The following is a 22,190-nucleotide window of genomic DNA, read 5'->3' as shown; positions in this document are numbered from 1 at the left end:
CTAACCTAAAGGATTTAGCCTCTGCATGTCCAGAGGAACGCTTACTCCCCCAGCCCACCTCTGCAAATTCAAACCCGTTTTTTAAACATGTGAAACTTTAAAAGCAGTTTGCAAGATAACACAGGCAGGGTAAAACTCTACTTGCCTAGAACACATTTCTAATACAAGAAAGGGATTTATGTTTCATATCAATTCAGGGAGAGGGGAAGGAAAACAGAGGGCCCCAAAGAATGACATTGCAAATGGGTATGTCATTTACTGAATGTGTTTTATTTCAACAACCAAAAAATTCTAACAGACTAACAATGCACATAAGTTAAAATTTAATTATCACTTAGTGATAACAAAGATCAAGTTGATTTACATGGAAAAAGAACATTTACAATATGTTAATCCTCATTCACATTGTTGATACCGCAATAACACTTTTTTTTTCTTTTTTCTCTTATTTCACAAAAAGGCGGAAAATTGTGCTTTGTTAAGAGGCACTACGAGAAAAAAAATCTTTTTCCAAATAGATATTATATGATGAATATTGAATAAATAGACATATATGCATTGTAATTCGCAAAGATCTGGCAAGACCACAGGCGAAAATGCCCACAGATTCACTTAGAAGAACCACTGCAAAAATTGGCAGTGTTGGGGGCAGGAAGGCAAGACTCAGCATTGGGGGGGAAATACCTACTATTTATTTATTTAGGTTGAAGTGTTTTTAAAAAGAAACCAATGCTGATGCCATCAAAGAGATGAATAACCTTATGAGAGATAGACCAGTATTACATACACGTAGTGATTTCAGCAAGAGCTTCTGATAACAGTTTAAAAAGAGTATCGTAACTCAAAAGAGAACGTAAAGCAGCGGCTACTGAATTTCTGATTAAAGCTGCAGCATACTACAGAAATAAAGGAGGAAAAGTTCAAGTTAGCAAGCCAATATTGTTTTTCAATGATATATGAAATGCATACAGATACGTTGTGGGTGTCAAATATTGATTTTGGAAAAGTCCCTTTAAAAACTCTGGAGGTTACTGAGTAGCTAGAATTAGCTTGTATTGCAACATGTCTTCTCCCTGTATGTTGTTACATTCTTGGTAACTACCTATACAGAGAATTCTTTTAATGCCTGCCTTTTATACCTTTCAAATATATAAATAGTATTAACAGTTATATATTACAATGTCTGTGCAAGAAACATAAAATAGCTTTCCAAGTGATATCGCATGAGGTCTTTGTTAAGAGTTACAAAGCACATGTCAAAAGGAAGCCTACCAATGGGTTTAAGAGTCCAAATAGCAACCCAGACACAGAAGAAAGTCAAAATATCCTTTAAAAATATATATATATATATGGAGGAACAGCAACACTGCTGGTGTCACTACCAAACCACGACTTCAAAAACCTGTCGGAAACTATAGTAAATTGCAGCTTTAATGCTTGTACTATTGAAGAGTCAGTCAGCATTAGTTCTGCTTTATGTAATGGAATTGCTATGCTAGGTCACTGGGAAAAGGTTTCAGTTTATGACAAGTTAAGTGACTACACGGAAATTGCTTGGTTTACTCTTACTGCCTAGAACTGCAGCAAGTTCAGAAAATGTGTTCCCACCAAGTCTGCCATGCACCACATGAAGCCCATACCTTGGAAGAGTGTTTGCTGAAAGTGTTTAGTCTCCTTGAGATAATGAGCTTTAAGACTCTAGATGGGGGGGGGGGGAAGAGAGGATAAAGGAAATACAGAAGGAAATTCAGCACCAGAGAACCATCAGACCCTCTGACTGATTTAAGAACCAGTCAGACTTGCCCAGAGTGATAGATGTGATATAGTCATGATTTCATTTGTGAAAGCTTTGTTGAAAAGCAATTTGAGCATATATATAATGAGTAAATTTCCAAACATTGATATCAGACGAACACTAGAGGAGCAAAGGAACAAGAACCACAGCTGCACAAGCCCCACTTAAATTGACAGAAGTTGCACAGCAACAGTGTAGATGGTTTGCGCCTCCAAAACACATAACACCACTATAAAATGTGGCTCAATGTAAAATTCCACACATTAAATCTCTTAAAAGCAACTTTTCATGAAGACTGCTTTAGTAGACAAAGTCTACTGTCGCTGATTTTTTTTCCCACTGAAAAGTCCATGAAAATCCATCTGGTTGCTACAGAAATGATAAAGGACAAAACATGCTCTGTGACTTCAAATGTGCATCATATACTAAAGTTTTTTTAAAGTTACTACTTGGTTTGGGATTTCATTTGTTAAGGTGCCCTGATTTTGTCCCCCCCCTTTTCTCTCTCCCTCTCCTTCACTTTTATTTTTTTGGCAGTGCTGCTCTAGGTTTTTTAAATGCATACCTCAAAAATTCCCCATCAAGCTGCCAAAGTGGAAGCCATAGTAAGAATTTAAAATATATATATAACAGGGATAAACATAGAAAATAAATAGGTATTTCAAAATAGTAACCACACCCTGAGAGCAGGCAGCAGTTTATCTAAAAGCCAAAGCAACTCATTGTGAAGTGGTTTTTTTAATACATAAACAAGACTCATATTTTAACGAGCTCATTTCACAGTCTATACTTTCAGATTGTAAAGTTATGTCCCATGCAAATTTCATATATGTGGGGAGATTTTATATATATATATATATATATATATATATATATATATATGCCGTTATCATTTCCTTCATTGATTTCATAGGTCTATTTCTTCCTGTAACTTGCTAGAAGGTCCTTTCATAAGTGCAAGGTTAACGCTGATGTAATCATACGTGAATTACAATTAACATTGTCTCAGTCAAACATAAAAGTGTAACACTCAAGTGCCTTTTATAAGGGAATGTCTGATTGGGCTATGCAAAATAATAGTTCGGTTTGCACATACTCTATGCGCACTGGAAAAAAAACCACCAACTTTATGCGCACTTAAAAAAAACTTTTTTAAAAAGCAAAAAAAAAAAATGGATCAATGTATTGCTTTTCCTGTGATGTTTTCACATTATCTCTGGTCAGTTTCTGAAGCAGTTGCCTTGTTTTTTTCAGGATTCTCTTCTTCAGTTTCCACTTTGTACATTTCCTCAGAGCCCTCCTCACTGTCATTCTCCTCTGACTCAGTCAGTAGCTCCTCGTCTTTGTATTCTGCCACATCTACCACAGTGCCCATGTGCTCTTTTAGCTTCCCATGATGCTTTACATGGTAACGCTGGTTCTGGAAGAATTTGATGATGGTGTGTTTAGGCAGATCCAACTGAGCAGATAAAGTGTGGATGGCCTCCTGATCTGGATAGAGGCCAACATCATGGATGAAACTTTGAAGGATGCCCAAAGCCTCTAAAGAAATTTTAGTACGAGATCTTGTTTTTTTGGTACACGTGTCCTCTGTAGGTGGAGGCGGGGCCTCTTCTCTCGGAGGTGAATTTTCCTTTGCTGGTTGGGATTGCTGTCTATGAAGCACCTGAAAAATGAAAAAAGCATACCTATTTAAAGTAAGTCTGCCATGACACCAAATGCCTGTGTAACAGCATTAATGCATTACTAATTATGATTATTACATTTATTTAAATATACTGTCAATATATTTAACCAGCTTGTCAATAATTTGAAACCAAATACAAAGAAAAAAATATACACAACACTACCAAAAGTCCATAAATCTGTGCTTCAGCTTTTTTATTCTCAATCTCTTCTGTATAATGCAAGTTTGCAACATGTTGCATGAGGATTCCATAGCAGTATCTGCATAGCAATACTGTACTAAAAACTGTTCAAAAATAGTTCAAAACTATTTCCTAAAAAACCACTAAAAAGAAATACATTTTTGGATGATGGGGTGAAATTTTATTAGGAACATGTACAGTAATTTATTACCGACTTAAAAGATGGCATATCTAAAGCTCCTAAAATCCCACTATTTGAAGAACCTAGTTATTTCACTAAAATATTTGTTCTTTATCTCTGCATCTCTACATGAGACAGAAGTTACATACGTATAGGGTGTTTAATCAACTTCTATGTAAACATTGCAAATACAGGTAGCTCCAAATAATGGTTTACTAAAGCTTCCATAATTCTCTTTAAACTTAAACTCACAGAGCAAATTAGATGAGGATTTTAGATCCCGGAAGACCAGAACTGTTAAAGAGGAGAAACATGGAACCATTTGTAAGGCAGAGTACACATGTGTGTGCATACACCTGAACCAGGAGAAAATATGAGTAGATGAAGTGAAAGTCTTATCCTCAATTATCAGCCTAGGAAGATTCAAGAAATATATTTCTTCTTCTATTATGATGGAAGGTGGCTGATGTCCTAAGCAATAAAAAACTTGTGGGGCTAGAGAATGTAATGAGTTGAAATAAATGTTACTGGCACTCTTGCTGCATAACTTTTCAATGATGACACGGATGCGTGGCCCTACGCAGCATGCTGCCATCGGCAAAAGAGAAGTGAGAAGTCCAGCCATTCAATTCCCTAACTTCATTAAGCAGCTACACGGTAGGTCTTCAATTGCTCATCATAAAGGCCAATGTTTGCTCTGGTGATCTGCGTGTCTTAAACAAACATACTCTAGCCCTTCTGCAGAAAGGAATGTTGCAATTATTTGCTATAAATAAATTGGCTCAGGGGGGAAAAACACAATGCGAGAGCAACTAGTCAAAATGAGAAATATCAACTTCTTTCTCTTATCAAAAGGAGCATTGTTCCAGGCCTCCACAAGATGTTCCTTTTTGATATTTCTTTTGTTTTTGCTTTGCTTTCAGACTAGTTTCTCGGCTTGATGTAAGTGCTTGTATATTTAGCCCTAGGGGTACTGCAACACAGCAAAGGAGAGGAGCAGTATGAACCCCATTCCCACCAACCCAACAGATAGCAGCAACCAGTGTAAATTAGGTCTGGAGTCTATTTGCATGATGATGAGGAGCTGGCATTGGTTCTCTACCAAGTCAGTTTAGTAACCCCGCGACTGACTATATGTACTAGAAGGGAAAGAATGCAATCATACAACAGCCCCCTATCAACAGAGTTGCTGCTCCTTTGCAGGTGTCAATAGGCAAAGCTCTACTGATATCTGTCTTGTGTGTTCTCTTGAGTGATAGCTCTGTTGGCTCATATACTCACAGCCAGATAAATCTCTGGTGTTGCATTTAACTCTCAGGAGGGGAAATTTCATGTGGGAAACCATCCTGAAAACACGGGCACTTTAAAAAGGCGCATGTACAAAGCTTCTTGAACAAAGCTTCTTGTACAAAGCATTTGCCAGAGGGGGTTGAAAGAACTGCAGCAACCACAGTACATCACAATACGTTTAATTTCATTGTACACAGGTTGTACAATGACAATAAAGGTATTATTATTATTAAGAGAAGAAAGGCTATCTGTTTAATTTCAGTTAAGTGGAACTAAGAAAAACAGAATCAAGCCAAGCTGACAAGTATGAAATACTTGGGATCTGTAAAACAATACACCTAAGACATTAAAATGTTTAATTTGAGATGAAATCGGTTTCAAAACAACACGCTGGTTTGTTGAAGAGGTGCTCATTCTGCAGTTCTATGGAACCATATTCAGTGTTGCAACTAGAGGGTATAAAACATTTTAAAGAGGAAAATGAACCCAATTCTTTGTTACCTAGACTGTCCTTTTAACTTTATCTGAAGAACAGGTGGCCAATTGGTATAGGGCCCTAATCCAACTGCATATAAGATTACACCCAAATCAGACAAGTACTCCAGCCTTCATAAACCATGAGCCTCAGAACTAGGCAATCTTCTCATGCTTGCAATAAGACAAAGATCCTTGGGATGTCCAAGTCAGGGTACTCTGGCTTAATGTCAGTTAACAAATAAGCCACATCTCATGCAGCTTGTAGAAGCAACATCTTAACTGAAAATGGCAGAGTTCTGTGAAGAGTCTCTTGTCATAAACATTGTTCCTAAGAAATAAGTCAAATGTCTTAACTTCCAAGAAACTGTGCTCAGGATCATAGCAGAAATTTGACTTTGAGTGATCCCGTTCTCTGCTTTTACTCCTCCCTTCACTTTGCCATTAGCACAAGCAAGTCTTCACTTCAATTTTGACCATCTGGAACTGACTTCCTATTTCTTCCCCAAATCAGTTCCCATCTCCTTGCAAATCAGAACTGAAACATGTTTTGTTCTCTAGCCACAGGTCTCAAATGTTTCTGCTTTCTCTAATGCATATTCACTTTAATGTTGAAAATGGATCTACATTTGTATAAGAAAGCTAAAGCACAAGACCGTTTTGTTTTTTTTTGTGGGAGGAAACTACTTTTCATAGGTATTACATTTTCACTTTTCTGAGGTATTAGTCTATTCAGATAGAAAACATACAGATATCTAATATGATGAAAGTTGACTTTGAAAAGATAAGTGACTCCTATTAAATCACACAACATTGCAATATGTTTTGAAGGCCACAATGAAATCCAGCTGGGAACCATGTGTAAAAAATAATAGTACACGCCTGCAGGGGAGGAAGTATGATATGGAATGATTAAGTTTAGGAAAATATATAATGTAGTATATCATTAAGGGAATGATCTGTATTACTTGTAATAAGCTACGACAGAGGTTTCAAACTGTATTCCAGAGAACTCTGGAGTTGCTAGAAAACTGATCAAAGCCTCCTCAGTCAGAATATCAGTTAATAGTGGACCAGCTGCTCTGAACATCAGTGTGCCTTCCACTATTGATTTTCCACTGCTTGCAGTAGCCAACCGAGAGTTTTTGGTGTAGGGCTGGTGTTTTTGTTTTTTGTTTTAATTATACTGCCTGATATGTGGAACGGTGAAACCTTTTCTCATCACTCTTTGATGGTAAAAGCTTCTGCTACATTTCTGCATTAAAAGGTATGGATGGAGGAAGATAAGTTGAAGACCACTGAGCTTTTTAAAAAACTGGAAACTCCATAAAGTTAAATTAAATGAGGTTAAGCCACACTAGGTGAAGAAGAACCAATCGGTGGCTCCCCACCCCTAGTGGATTTGGCCCTGGGTGCAATAGTCAGCTATTCACAGAGTGAAAGCCAACATTAGCAATACTCAGAGTAAACTCATAGAAATCAATAGGCTTAAATTACTGAAATCCAGAAATTTCTAGAACCAGGCTCCATTTCCACAGATGGGAGCAGACCCATCCCAGAGGAGCACACATTTGCAACTCCATCATTCTCACAGAGCAAGCACGTCTTGTGAGTGAGTACATCACACCTTCCCCTTAAGTTGAAGGACAGGGCATGGTAACTGTTTGGAGATCTTTCTTGCTTCCATCCAGTTCTGAATGTCTTGCAGGATTCCTGAACTCCTGAATCATGACTCCTGAACGTTTTGTCTGCCTCAATAAAGACCTGGTGTTTTACTAAAATGCAAGAGCCCTTGTTTGTGTGTGTTGGGCATGAAACAGGATGTAGGGAAAGAGTCTCATGTGAAGTGGCCCCCATGATTTAACAATTTGTGGAATTCTTGTAATGAGTCTGAACCAGGGCCGGCCCAAGACGTTTGACTCTGCCCCTGCAAGTAAAATGCCCCAGCCTGCCACTGCTCCCCACCCCAGATCTAGGCCTCTGCCCGTGCTGCTGCCAGCCCAATAACCACAATTGTACCCTTGCCTGCACCCGCACTGCTGTCACAACACAGCAGCAGCAGTAAGGGTGCAGCACCAAGGACAACAGCACTGTGTCAGTGGTATGGGAAACCCCGGTTGAGCTGGCAGCAACACGGCAGGGGCAGGGAGAATCAGAATCAGAAGTATTTATTTATTTTTTGCATCAACCACTAGCCATAGCAATAAAATAAAATACAATGTACTGAAGACAGAGGTAAAAACTTAACTATACAAAATTTATTAGAGGTTTACATCAATAATCAAAACAAAGAGAGGGTGGAAGGCAGCTCTGCTGCCTGAGGCAAATGGCTTCACCTTGCCTCATGCATGGGCCACCCTTGGTTTTAACAGCTGCAGCCAAGAAGGGTGGCAAGAGTGAACCATTCATTTGCCAACAGTGGCATTTCACCTGAAGCAGCAGAAACTGTGGTTCTGCCTTGCTCTTTCCTAGTGGTCAGGGAAGAGAAACCCAGCACATTTCGGGGAGGGAGAATAATGACCCTTCTGATGCGACATAAGAATGATCCTGCCATTCCTTTAACTGTTTTACAGAAACGTTTCATAATACACTCCTAGTAACTTTGCTTACAGCAGAAAATATTCAGCCTAAAGCTGTCACCGGTTTAACAGCACTGAGTTTCTTTAAAAATCACTGGACAAAATGACATCTCCCAATGTCAAATACCCATCAACTGTTCATATATTCACTACTTTTCAATGTCTCATTCAGGTGTCTCAGATGTAGAGTGTATTAAATCTCTAGAACCTCATTTTAAATGCTGCACTTTGAAAGTGTATGTTTATGCTGAAGGATGCCCTTGCCCTGTGTTACATTTTTGAAGCAGATGTTTGCAGATGCAATAAATGTACCCATAGAGAACTGTACCATACCGTTCTACAGCCTCCAATTTATATAGAGAAGAGCACAACAATAACAACAAAGCTTGGGTAAATAAACGGCACCTTTCAACACAATCTTAGTCTGGGCGTCCTGTTGGCAAGAGTGTTAATTAGATAGAATTTTCTGCCAAGAACCTTTACTAGCTGCTAGGAATGTCTACATGAGAAACTGTAGCAGAAGTTACAATTTGCACCTGTGCTTGTTTTTCCTTTCAAAACAGTGGTTAAGACTTTATTTTATTTTGCTGTGAAAGGTATTTGTGTCCTTTAGCTAAACAGTGCAGCACTACATTACAGAGCTCCAAAAGAAGTATTTTCTTTGAGTTTGTTTGGAGCCGTGATTTAGCACCTTGATGCAATAAAACTCCATTAAATACTGTGATTTAGTTCCATCACTTTTCTTGGACTGCAGAGTATCCTAAGGTTACAAGCTGAGGAAAATTCAAACTGTTATTACAAAAAAAAACCCCACACATACACACCCCAAAAAACTGTCTATGAAGTGATGACAAATAACAGACTACAGGTGTTAGATTACATTTTGACTTCAGGCAGGTTTAATATACTTTGGCTTCCTTTTACAATTGCTCACAGCATGTACAGTTATGGACAGGGGAGTTTAAAAAAAATAGTACTCAATAAATGAAGACCATGTCAAAAGAAATCAATATGAGCGTGCAAAATGGTAGGAAGTCTTACATGGATATATATATATGTTCACTTTCATCTAGCTTCCTTTAATATTGTAACCAAAATGCTACTGGCATTTTTCATGTATTGCCTTTTTTTAAGGGTTTAATAATTGCTTCATGAAGTAAACACTGGTATCACAGATAATTGAACTACCAAGGTGTGATATACATTGAACTTAATTTCATCAAGGCTGAAATATCTCTTTTGAGCCTTTTTAAAAAATGACAATTATCTGAAAATGTTCCTATTTTTCTGAGAATTTTAATAAGGAACAGTATTAAATGTACCTGCATGACTTTTAGGCACTAAATTAATTTTTCTAAGAGCACTAGCTAAATGACCATAATAAATGAATTAAAAAGCATTACAAAGAATTAAAAAGCATTACAAAGGCTGGAGGAGAAAGGTCTTAGCTTAGTGGCAGAGCACATCCTTTGTATGGAGATGGTCCCACGTCCCCAGTATTTCCAATTCAATTGCCACATAGCAGATAATGATAGACAGCTTGAGATTTCGGAGAGCCGCCGTCAGTCAAATCATATAACTTGCTGGAATTCCTGTTCACTCAGTGTTAGACAGGTGCTATCTCTGTTGTCCTCTTTCAACAAACTTCTTAAGTTGAGATCTGTTTCAATGTATTTATATTGAAATGTGTATTGAAAGGGGCAACAGAGTAGACAACATCTGTAGGGGTGAATACATAGTTTGACTTGATAAAAGGCAGCTTCATATGTCCAGAAAGAAAATAAAAGGGAATCAGTTAAGATACTACCACAGGAAACTATTGATATTCAGACTGAATGTGACTAATTTCTGCCATTTTCTAATGAAGGTATCACTTTCATCACTTCATTTTTCAAATGCATAGAGATAAACAAAACACCTTATGAGCAAAGATTTATCTTCAGTTTATCTGCTTGATTGATTTCATTACGCTACATTAAAATGTCTGCAGGATCAAAGTTCTGTCTTGTCTCTATCTATCTGCCTCATTGTTTGTTACAATTAAGCAGTATGCTTAAGAAGAGCCTGCTGAATCCAGCCAATGGCCCATCTACTCCAGCATCCTGTTCTCACAGTAGGCAACCTACTTGCAAGCAGGATCTGAACCCAAGAGCACCCTGCTCTCCTGTGGCTTCCGGCAACAGGCATTCAGAAGCACGACTGCCTCCAGAGATGGAGAAAAAAATTCTCTAACCATTTCTCCATGCCATGTATAATTTTATAAACTTTTCTATCATGTCACCTCTTACTTGCCTTTTCTCTATTCCCAAGCACTGCAACCTTTCTTCACAGGATATCGCTCCATTCCCTTGATCATTTTGGTTGCCCATTTCTGAATCTTGTGTTTTCCTCTCATCATTTTTGTAAAACTATAAGACAGTTTATAGAAAATTGTGTTGGGAGTGCTAGTCATGGGCTCCCCAAGCTACTCAATACACTTTCGGATATCTAACATTTTAATCCTCCATAGCCAGGCTTGCTGGTAAAATCACCCTATATTCTCAGTGGACACACATTGCAGTCTAAATGCTAGGAATATGCCATTTCTTTGTTGCAGATGAGTGAGCTGATCTCCTCAACAGCTGAGTAACAACTATGCATTTGTTCCTCAATAAAGTGGAAAGCCATGACTTGAGCACATGTTCTCTTGCGTTTATATAAGTTGAGTTCTGAGTTATGGTTCTGAGTAATTTCACTATGACTTGTTCTTTATAATAAGAAATGATGCTTGGAAAAATAGCACTAATATTTTTATTAACACTATTCTAGATTATATAGATGGTACGAAAGCACCGTCTTCATGCACTATTTCAAATAAACCTAGAACAGGAACCAGAACCAGAAAAAGGATAAAAAGTGGTTCAGATATTTGTAGGAATCCCTGTTAAACCATGGTGTTAATCCTCAAATGCGGTTTGAACAAGCAAAGGGATTAGCATAGATCTTGGGTGGTTTACAGGTGTCAAGCATAATGAATGTGTTGCATCCATGTTCCTCATGTATCACAAAAATATATTCGTCCAAGTTAGAAATTTCCTAGGTGAATGAACAATAAATGAGGCTAGCCTAGTTGTTGAATCACTCAGTCTCATAAAGAAACCCATTTTGGAACTAGTAGTGGTGATCAAAATCTCCCTCCCTCCCTCCCTCCCTCCCTCCCTCCCTCCCTCTCTCTCTCTCTCTCTCTCTCTCTCTCTCTCTCTCTCACACACACACACACACCAGGGGGGGGGGGTAGGGAAGGAATGGAAGGAGAAGACTGATTGTAGATTTATTTCTTACAAATTTCCCCATGCAGCCTCCCTGTCCCAAGTGAGCAGATGGTTTAATGTTAGTCAGGGTCAGGAATTGCCCTTGTGGCTTCCTGCCTGCCTGCCTTTGTAGATTATCTAGATCATATTAAGATATGCAGCCCCCAAAATTAGAGAAGCTAAGTAGAGTACTTAAAACACTAGGCAGCCACAGACTTTGTTTCTTGTGCATGCTGAACTCATAACTTATGAATAGTTAGATCTGAACTAAACATAAAAATACTGGCTCTTGGACAACATATTTATGTTATCAAGCACTTCTTTGTCTACATGCAGCCACTTTCTGCCTCCTGTACTTAATCATTTCCCCATTCCTTCTCCTTCCCTGGGCCAAATGAGCCACTACACAAAATGCACATGAATCAACCACCATCCTTTCAATGTAGTTATTTGCCTGCCTCATTTCTATTGATGCCAACAATTTGACAGAAAATAAGAATGTGCACATATTCACACAGACTTTACCTTGAGAGTCTCCCTATTTTGTATCAAAAATTCTGCTTGAAATGCTACCATGGATCAAATTAGGTTCTCTAACAAAATGTGGAGGGAAGTGGTGCTGATATATTTGGGGATTTGTTTCATGCACCATTTGTGCATATAGGTAGAAACTTAAATTCAAACAATCATCTAGGCATTAAAATCGATATATGCACTGCCACCACCATGCTTCTTTTTGGTCCACACTACTCCCCTTAAGAATTCCAATCCAGAGTGCCTGGAGAAGACACAACTGGCAGAATTATTCCCAATGCATTACCATAAAATAAGATGTTTGTTGTATATGAGCATCAGATGGTCATTTATTTACTTGGTTTGCTATTTATATTTTCTGCCTCAAACAAAACAAAGCCCTGGCCTTTTATTCTATATGCAGTCTTCTTAGTGCCTAGACTCAACAACTTTGTATTCCCTTAATTCCTTGGACTATATCCTCAGTATTCTGAATCGCCTCTCGAACTTGCAGGAAAAGGATTTGCATTGCAATTTAATTGAGAGCCCTGCCTTTAGCACCCATTGTTTCTCAGCTCCTTGCTTTTCATTCCATTGCTTGCCTGCTTTGTCTTACTCCCTTGAATGATGTTGAATCTTACCTTGTCCCCTTGCCTGCCCAGTATAGTCCTGTTTCAGCTCCCCTTTCCAGCATAAATCCTCTCCAGTCTTAGGTCATTTGTGGCTTTTTCCATCTACCTTTTTGGCATGTCTCAATACCTGACACATAACAGCAGGCACTGAAAAAGGCTATAGGTGTGCTATATTTTCAAAGCTTGTGAAATTATTGTTCTATAGGTATTTCATGACTATGAATCAAAACACTAAACTCTACTCTCTCACATCTCAGCAAAGTATTAAATTCCCTACTGATTCTTCTAGGTCTAAACTAAGGAAAGTATTTTACTAAAGGAAATCTCTGAGGTCAACTAGCAATTAACTGAAAGGTTCTGATTGAATATACTATTGACTGCTCTCACATCAGGCAGCTTCCTGTTTATTATACCTTATGGGCTGACTAGGTGCCAAGACATTAAGCTGTCAATAATGTATTAATAGTGAACTATCCCCCTCCCCCCATTTGCCCAACAAATCCTCACATATTAAGGCCCATGATGAAATTATGAAAATCCTCACAATTAATGTAAATTAGTTCTTTGGGTTATTAAAACATGAAAAAATAATGAACAATGTGAAACACACTTCAGAAATTGAAATACACAGACCAAATGATCTGATTAGGACTATTTCCTAAAATCTTTGTATAATTTACATAAAGCCTAAATTTACTTTAGATATCTGTCCTAATTTAGTATGCAGAATAATAATTCACCTTGCTCAACATATGATTATGGTATTGTGATTGTTTTCCTTTAAAATATGTTGTAGATTTCCAAAAATGATATCCAGCACCTTTGATAACTTATTCAGAATGCACCTAAACTGAACATACTGAGCATTGTGTGCAATATACCTAACATACCACACAAAATGCCATAACTGCTGGTTTATGAATGCTGCCAGCAGTCCTCAAGATCACAAATCATTGCACATGGACATTTTTAATTCACAAACAAGTAGGTTTCGCTTATAATAATTTCTGTCAGCCTGACAGTTTCCCCTCTGGTGTATTAGGTGCATAAGAGCAATCATATGTTTAAGATGTTCGTAGGGAATTTGAATTCATAATAGTTTTTTCCCCAAAACAGAGAACAAGTTGTGCAAACACTTCTTATAGCATAACTGTGTGTTTAGTAAGCTGATGCTTCAGTTAGTAAACTAGTGCTGCCACATAAATTGCCACTGCCCTGTGCTGCAGATTCTTCACTGAAGAGACATGCTTGGATCCTGATTGCCATCAAACTGCTCCTGGCTCCACCACTTTAGTTCAACCCAGCTTTTTGAACAGTTAGGGAAGGCTGGGATTTTGTTAAATGACAAGTGGGATGAAGCTACATAGATTGCACCACTTCAAGTTATCCTGAATAACACTGCCATACTTGCTACACCTGCTTCCATTTCTGAAAAGTCTCTTTGGATTCAGGCTATCAATATACCCATAAACAAACAAACAAACCTTTCTCTGTTAGCTCTTTTAGTGTGACAAAGGTTTGTGTAAGTCAAACACTTGCATACATCATCATCATCATCATTATTATTATTATTATTATCATCATCACCACCACCACCATCATCATCAACTAAATTTGTACACCACCCTTTATCCAAAGATCACAGGGTGGTTCACAACATAAAAATACAAAATGAGAACATAAAATACATAATAAAACAAAAACAAGCCAATAACCCCTACAAAAACACATTTAAAACAAGCACATTTAAATGGACATAGAATGTTAATCAACCCAAGGCCTGGTTACAGAGAAATGTTTTCATCTGTCACCTAAAGATATGTAACTAAGGCGCCAAGTGAGCTTCTGTGAGAAGACACAAGTGGGGAGCCACCACAGAAAAGGACTGTTCTTGTGTTGCCACCCTGACCTTTCATGGAGGAGGCACACAGAAATGGGCCTCAGACGATGACTGCAGAGTTTGGGTCAGTCCTTGAGGTATGCAGTCCTGAACCATTTAAAGTTTATAGGTCAAAACCAGCACTTTGAATTGGGTCCAGAAACTAACTGACAGCTAGTGCAGTCAGGCCAGAAAATCACCCAAAGCCATCAGTAGACCCTTTGGATCAAACAGCCTCCGAGGGCAGACCATTCTAATAGGTCCTCTGCCTCTGCAGTGGGGAAAAGGTGCTGAAAGTCTAAATCTCAGCAGGAAGTGATCTGACCGTGACACATAGCTGCCAAGTTATCCCTTTTTTACAGGGATTTTCCCTTATGCTGAATAGGCTTCCTCGCGAGAAAAGGGAAAACTTGGCAGCTATGCCGTGACAAGGAACGGATGTCAATATCCCTCACTTTCAGATCACCTTCTTCCTGCCCAGTAGAGAAAACAAGGTCCAGAGTGTAGCCTGCCACTTGCATTGGGCTGGTGACATGTTGGGACAGCCCCACGGTCATCACAGCAGCCATGAAGTCCTGAGCCACCCTAGAGCCAGTCACCTCGGCATGGATGCTGAAGTCCCCCAAAACCAGCAGGCTGGGAATCCTCAACACTGCCTCTGAGACCAGCTGTCAGCTCAGGCAGGGAGACTGCTGGGCAGCAAAGCGGGCGGTAAACCAGCGGAATCCCTAATCTGTCCCGTTTGCTCAATGCCAGGAGCACACTTGTTATCACTTTCACAAATAAAAAGTTTGTCTAATAAAAAGGCACTGATTTTTCATTTCCCCTACCAACATCAAGCAGACACTAAGTTAAATTTAATTAACGATTTACAACAAACAGTGAGAAATTATTTAGAGAGGACTTCAAATCCTTAGCATTCAAGTGTCTAAAAAAAGTATTATATAAAGAAAACTTTTAATGAATTGAATAGAGAAAAGCACTTTAATTAAATGCTGTCAAAGAGGATTGTATTAATGACTGCACACAGAGGAATTTAAAGCAAGCCAAGTATATTTAGCAAATAGGAACTGGGCTTTAGAAGGCTGTAACTATTTATGCTTCCAGAACTGCAATGCATCTAGATCACAGTGCCAAGTGAAACCAGTTATGTTATTAGATATGATTTTATTTATTGAGGACTATTAAAATTTCAAATGTGACAGGGAAAACATTTTTCACTTTCAAAATGAAACAAAATTATTTCCGCTTGTAGGAAGGAAAATAAATAATAAATAGTAATAATTACTTAGCACTTAACTGCTGGTGGGCTGTCTATACACATATTTTAAAGGCGATGTGGAAATTTCTCCATGTCTGTTCTTGGTGCAATGCAATCCAATACATTTCTTCTCAGAAGTACACCCCACTGAATTCAGTGGGACTTATGCCCAATGTGTATAGGACTACAGCGTTATAGAGCAATCCTAAAGTGATCAGAAGAAACCTTATTGTATGTCCACTGAAAGTTCAGCAGCTGTGGATGGTGTTCTGCCACTGCAGGGGGGGGGAGCACCTTCTCAGTGATCTAAGCCCCCTTGTTTCCCCAATATACTCCCAAAAAGACTCTTTCAGCTGAGGATGGCATAGTCATTTCCCTCCACAGGAACATAGGACGCTGCCTTACACCAGTCGTAACATTGGTCCATCTAGCTCAGTATTGTCTACACCAGCGTTTCTCAACCGCTGTTCCGCGGCACACCAGTGTGCCGCGAGACGCTGGCTGGTGTGCCGCGACGAGAAGGGCGATTTGCATTGTCACGTCACTGACTCCTGGACTATTGGCGGCCGCCAGGCACGTGACAATGCAAATCGCTCTTCTCGTTGCCGCACGTCGCGGCAAATTACAGGCTGAGGTCGCGCCAGCTTCCCTTGGGATTTTCTTCCTCCCGTGTAAATGTGTCCTAAGATGTGCCGAATCCCAATTATTTGAGAAGAAACGTCCCAATGGCCTCCGCGGAACCGGCTTGCACACGCAAATCCGATTTAAACTGCAATCTGGTTGCAGCCACTAGCCAGGTAGCAAGCCCCACTAAAACTCAGCGGTGCTTCCTTCCGAGTAGAAATGCCTAGCTTTGCGTCGCCAGGTTGAATTCCGATGCTTGCTTGGGCGGCGGGGACTGAGGCCCACCGAACTGAGCGCGAGGTTTACTTGCGAGTAAATGTTGGACTAGGGACGGATTGTAACGTTTGTGGGTTTCAAGCAGCTTGGGAACTTCAGCTGGGTGGTGGATGGGGCCTGTTTGGGCAAAAAGCAGGGGCTATAGACAAACTAAATATAGGGCGGCACAGAGTTGGTGTGCCGCATGATTTTTTTCATAGAACATAGTGTGCCGTGGCCCAAAAAAGGTTGAGAAACACTGGTCTACACCAGGCATAGGCAACCTTGGCTCTCCAGATGTTTTGGAGCTACAACTCCCATGATCCCTAGCTAACAGGGGCAGTGCTCAGGGATCATGGGAGTTGTAGTTCCAAAACATCTGGAGAGCCAAGGTTGCCTATGCCTGGTCTACACTGACTGGCAGCCGCTCTCCATGTGCAGGCAGGGAACTCTCCCAGCTCTACCTGGAGAAGCCAGGGATTAAACATGAGATCTGCTGCATGCAAAGTGGATGCTTCACCACTGAGCTGTGCCCCATTGGAGTCAATAGGAAGGGAACACCTGATGACACACTCTGCTATGGATATTATTTGTGATACAGGTTGAAGTGATTCCTGAGATATCTTGGTCATAGGCCCTTTAGGGTTTTAAAAATTAAAACTAGCACTTTGAACTGGGCCTAGAACTGACAGTAATAAACTTCCACAAATATAAATAAGCCTTTCCAACATGCTTATCAGATTATTAACAACCGAGCAGCTACTACACTTCAGTCAACTCATTCTACTAACTAGGAACACAGATTTTATATGGAGTAGATTCAACATGTTTTATGTTTTTAGATACCGGTATGCTGTAAGCCACCCAGCCAGATGGGTGGGGTATAAATAATAAAGAATTATTATTATTATTATTATTATTATTATTATTATTATTATTAACATACAGTGTCTTTCAACAAAATGGTTGATCTGGCCCAGAAAACATACTACTTTGTGCCTTCCGCTGTGCTCAATACTTTCCGCCCTCATCCCAGAAACTGTGTCTAACAGGTGTATTACTCCTTTTTGTTGTTAGAGCAGATCCATGCAACCCAAAGACAGCAGCTCATTCTGTGTTTATGCATTGTGCTAAGGAGCATAACAAAAATCATGCATAATTTTTGATGTTAGTTTTCTGATTTACTCATCTTGTTTCCATTCATATGGAAGATTCTGATCAATTAATATTCAGTCATTAGAGTATATGATCTGAGCTGGACAGCTTCAGCTCTGGCATTTCCCCCCCCCCCCCCCGAAATTAGTTTCTATGTTGTTTGGAAATTGAAACGGCTGAAAATGCAGTTGCCCATGTAAGCTGCAAATAGCATATGGTTGTTGTTGTTGTTGTTTAGTCGTTTAGTCGCGTCCGACTCTTCGTGACCCCATAGACCATAGCACCATAGTTCAAAACTGGCAAAACAATCTGAGATACTTTCTAATAATTAAGTGATATAGTGTAATACATAACTAAGAAAGTTTCTCCTCTTCCCAATATAAGTTATACTATGATTATAATGGGAGCTGCAAATGTAAGTCTTAATAAAAATCTGAAGCATGTTCTAGCCACACGAGGCATGAATGTTAAACAAAAACAGCTGAAATTGCGTGATAGGTAGGTTTGGCCTCAACAGTAAAATTTCAGTGGCTTTCCACTGCAATTGTAATAACTATCTATCATAAGAAACTCTACTGGATATTTTAGATTCAAATATAAAAGGCCTCGTTGCCTGTTGTGTGTAGCTTATTGGTTTTTGTCAAAATGCGTGCAAAGCTTTTAGGAACTAGGGTTCTAAGCTTCTATAAACTGTCATGAAACGTCCAAATAGAGCTTATTAAATAGTAAAGTGGTCAAACATTCATTAAAACTAAAACCACAGTGCATAGCCACACATTCTCCAAGTGGTGAGGCATCAGTTTTCAAAAAGATGACAACTCAGGAGGCAACGATTTCACTTCAAGCATTTGACTTAATTTTACACACACTTTCATTAAAATAGCTTTATTTTTTGAGACCTCAAATGCCCTCTCTCAAAAGCTTTAAGATGGACCATTCAATTAAGTGGCATGAATACTGTAACCAATATTGACAATGTACTTTGGTTGCATATTACTAATCAAACAAAAATTTGGGAAGGCAAATGAATTACTTTTTAAAGGTAGGGGTCATGCTGGGCAAGTTGGAACTTACAACAGGACGGTCCTTTGGGGAAAAGGATATTTATATCTCCTTAACCCTCAAGAATGAGTCATACATACTGGAAAATATTAGACAACATTAAACTAAATGTACTCTGCCTTTAATTAGAACTTAATCTGTTGCCTAGGCTTTCCATCTAAGTTTTAACTATATAATAGTTTCCTGCATTGTACTTTTAAAAAGTATTTTACAATTCTAATACAAATGAACACATGCTGAGACTTCTGTAGCTTTCCAGGTCTAAAGAGCAAAAGTTATTGTTTTTGTCTGTTTTATTGTTGCAACCTGTCCATGTCTTTGGATAAATGGCAGGATAAAAGTTTTTAAAACAAATAAACAAAGTCATACTTAGGCACATTGAAATAAATGGATTTAAGTTAAAGGTAAAGGGACCCCTGACCATTAGGTCCAGTCATGGATGACTCTGGGATTGCAGCGCTCATCTCGCTTTACTGGCCAAGGGAGCTGGCGTTTGTCTGCAGACAGCTTCTGGGTCATGTGGCCAGCATGACTAAGCCGCTTCTGGCGAACCAGAGCAGTGCACAGTAACGCTGTTTACCTTCCCGCTGCAGCGGTTCCTATTTATCTACTTGCATTTTGATGTGCTTTCGAACTGCTAGGTTAGCAGGAGCAGGGTCGAGGAACGGGAGCTCACCCCGTCACATGGATTCAAACTGCCGACCTTCTGATCGGCAAGCCCTAGGCTCTGTGGTTTAACCCACAGCGCCACCTGCGTCCCTGGATTACTTACTTAAGTCCATTTTCTTCAGCGAGTCAATTCTGAGTACAGTGGTACCTCAGGTTACAGGTGCTTCAGGTTACAGACTCCACTAACCCAGAAATAGTACCTCGGGTTAAGAACTTTGCTTCAGGATGAGAACAGAAATCGTGTGGCGCCAGCATGGTGGCAGAGGGAGGCCCCATTAGCTAAAGTGGTACCTCAGGTTAAGAACAGTTTCAGGTTAAGAACGGACCACCAGAACGAATTAAGTTCTTAACCCGAGGTACCACTGTATGACTAATGTTAGCTATTACCAAGTAAAATATTATTTTCAACATAACTACATTTTGCCCACCTGCCTTATGTGCTTTGTAGACTGGACATCTTACACACTGCTTTAAAAATGTAATTTGATTGAAAATAAATCATGATAGAGGAAAGGGTGTGTTGCTCCTTCTCAGTGATATTATTCATCCCTTTAGAATGTTAGATGATCTCAATTAAGAAAGTTCTAAGATGCTTGAAACCAGGAAAGGCAAACGTTATTAGAGGATGAAAGACACAAAACATACATTGATTGCAATTGTTGCTGTTATACTAACTTTATCATTTATTGCAGCAGTCTTCCTCCTCACCAGGTAAGGGATCAAAATGGATTTCAAACTCATCTTTGGCATTCATTATTCAACTTGCATTGTGATATCAATTAAAATAAAACAACTCCACATACTTTCTAAAATTTTGATTACTGCAAGTATATGAAGAAAAGAAGGGTAAAGACAAAACATCTCTGCATATTAATAAGACATGTTGCTTAATGGACTCCTTTAACAGTACAGCAGTTACTGAAAATTCATGCATCCCAATGACAGAACAATCTAAGCACAGCAACATTTGGGAAGAATTAATATTAGCTTGAACAAAGAAAATAGTTGGATTAAATGGGCATCAATTTTGTGCATTTGATACTGGTTGTCACCGATTATTTCTGGTTAATTGTGTAATAGAGATTGTCACTGCCAAACCAATATTGCGATTTAGCATCAGGTTAACAGAACACAGGAGGCTTATCAGATAAGCACAACAATACCTTAAGTGCAGCATCCCCAAAACACAGATCGAATGTTTCAACTGTGTTGGAGAGTCTCCAGAGTTTTGCTATTTATAGCTGCCAGCTGGTTCCAGTTATTTTTCTTCATTTTTCATATTTTGATTGTAATAAATAATTAATTCAAGGCTTTGTAACTTGCTGACAAATACAAATACATCACATTGCAATGCAGTGTAACGTGTCACTTGAAACTACACACACTATGCAGAAAAGTAATGTGCTTGAAGAGTTTCAAAAGTAGGCTAAATTATCAAGGTCAACCATTAAAAAAAACACTAGCACCAAAAGACCACCTACATAGGTTACTGGAGCCTACTTTCAAGACAGGTAATTTTTTATTTGAAATCAAATTTCTATTTAGTAGCCATCTGTGATTAAATATTGGTTAAAGAAACAGACACCTTATCGACCCTTTCTATACATGTCTGAAAAACATAGAATTTCATAAAACTATATATTTCTTTAAAGAGAAAAGGGAGGAGGAAGCGGAGGAAGACAAACGTCTTCACATCCCATCACCTACCCTGCTCCTACTGCATGGTGATTTCAAAACTTGGAAACTGAATTGGAAAATATAAGAGGGAACAGTGCCACTTTCTAATCATTAGACTAATGATTGTGCCAGAAGAATACATAAAAAAGAGACTGGACAGCGACCCAGGTAGCAATGCAAAGACATCACTCTAAATATTGTACTCTCAAGCTAGTTCTCTTTGAAATAGAACACACACACCTGCTTCTTATATCACTATCTTGATCCCTAAGGCAATCCAGGAATCTCTTCACTGAAAAAGACCCTGGAAGTTTTGTGGTTCTAGATCTGGAAGATGCTTGGAACCATTTGTGTTTTCATTCTTTTACTAGTTGGCATGGGACAAAGAATCATTTTAAAATGGACATAGCACTGACCTGCACAGGCTCAGGGGTAAGTTGGACTACATGCTGCATACGTTCACTGTGATGATGCCTGGATTCCTCTTCATAGATCACATCCCTCTCATGCTGCGGAAGATTCAGGAAGCGCCGGATGGTGCACAGATTTTCCCAAAGTGTACGGTTCTCTGGACTTGGGTTTTCCTTCCAACGGAGCAGCTCACACAGCCAACCCTGCAGTGGAAAGTCAAAATAACTGACGTTTTAAGTACTAGTAAACTGGTGAACAACATAATGGTTGAAGGGACTTTTTATTTTATTGTGCTACTATGATTTATCACAGGTGACACCTCCAATACTTGCTACCTATTTAGCATAGCTTATATTGTAGTGCTCAGAATCATTACAAACTGATTCACCAGTTTGGTAATGATAATCCTGCTGCATAACATCCTCCAAGTTACCTAGAACATACATATAGTGCACTTGTGATATGTTCTCAAATGGCAATTTTTGACCTTTTTCTAATAGTTCAGGACATTTCAGTTTTGACCCAGATGGGAGCCCTTATTCTTGCTCTACTGGACAACAGAGGCAGCTTGTGGC

The 22,190-nt window shown here is 39.1% G+C and overlaps 1 protein-coding gene across 2 annotated transcripts in view; it reads right to left on the bottom strand.

The window, feature by feature from the left end:
• Positions 1–249: 249 nt before the first annotated feature.
• SATB2 (SATB homeobox 2) overlaps positions 250–22,190 on the bottom strand; it is a 114,656-nt gene continuing 92,715 nt past the window's right edge. The window contains exons 9-10 of one of the 2 annotated variants that reach the window (XM_088676668.1): positions 21,621–21,818; positions 250–3,461 (exon numbers count right to left, since the gene is read on the bottom strand). In XM_088676668.1, the coding sequence (XP_088532794.1) occupies positions 3,006–3,461; positions 21,621–21,818 (654 nt within the window). In that variant the 3' untranslated portion in view covers positions 250–3,005. The remainder of the gene's footprint in view (positions 3,462–21,620; positions 21,819–22,190) is intronic. The other variant, XM_035136780.3, reaches the window with a different exon arrangement.

Source organism: Zootoca vivipara, chromosome 1 (genome assembly GCF_965207765.1).
Source record: "Zootoca vivipara chromosome 1, rZooViv2.hap1.1, whole genome shotgun sequence".
In the NCBI taxonomy this organism is placed as follows: domain Eukaryota; kingdom Metazoa; phylum Chordata; class Lepidosauria; order Squamata; family Lacertidae; genus Zootoca; species Zootoca vivipara.
This window is presented reverse-complemented; position numbering and strand designations above follow the sequence as displayed.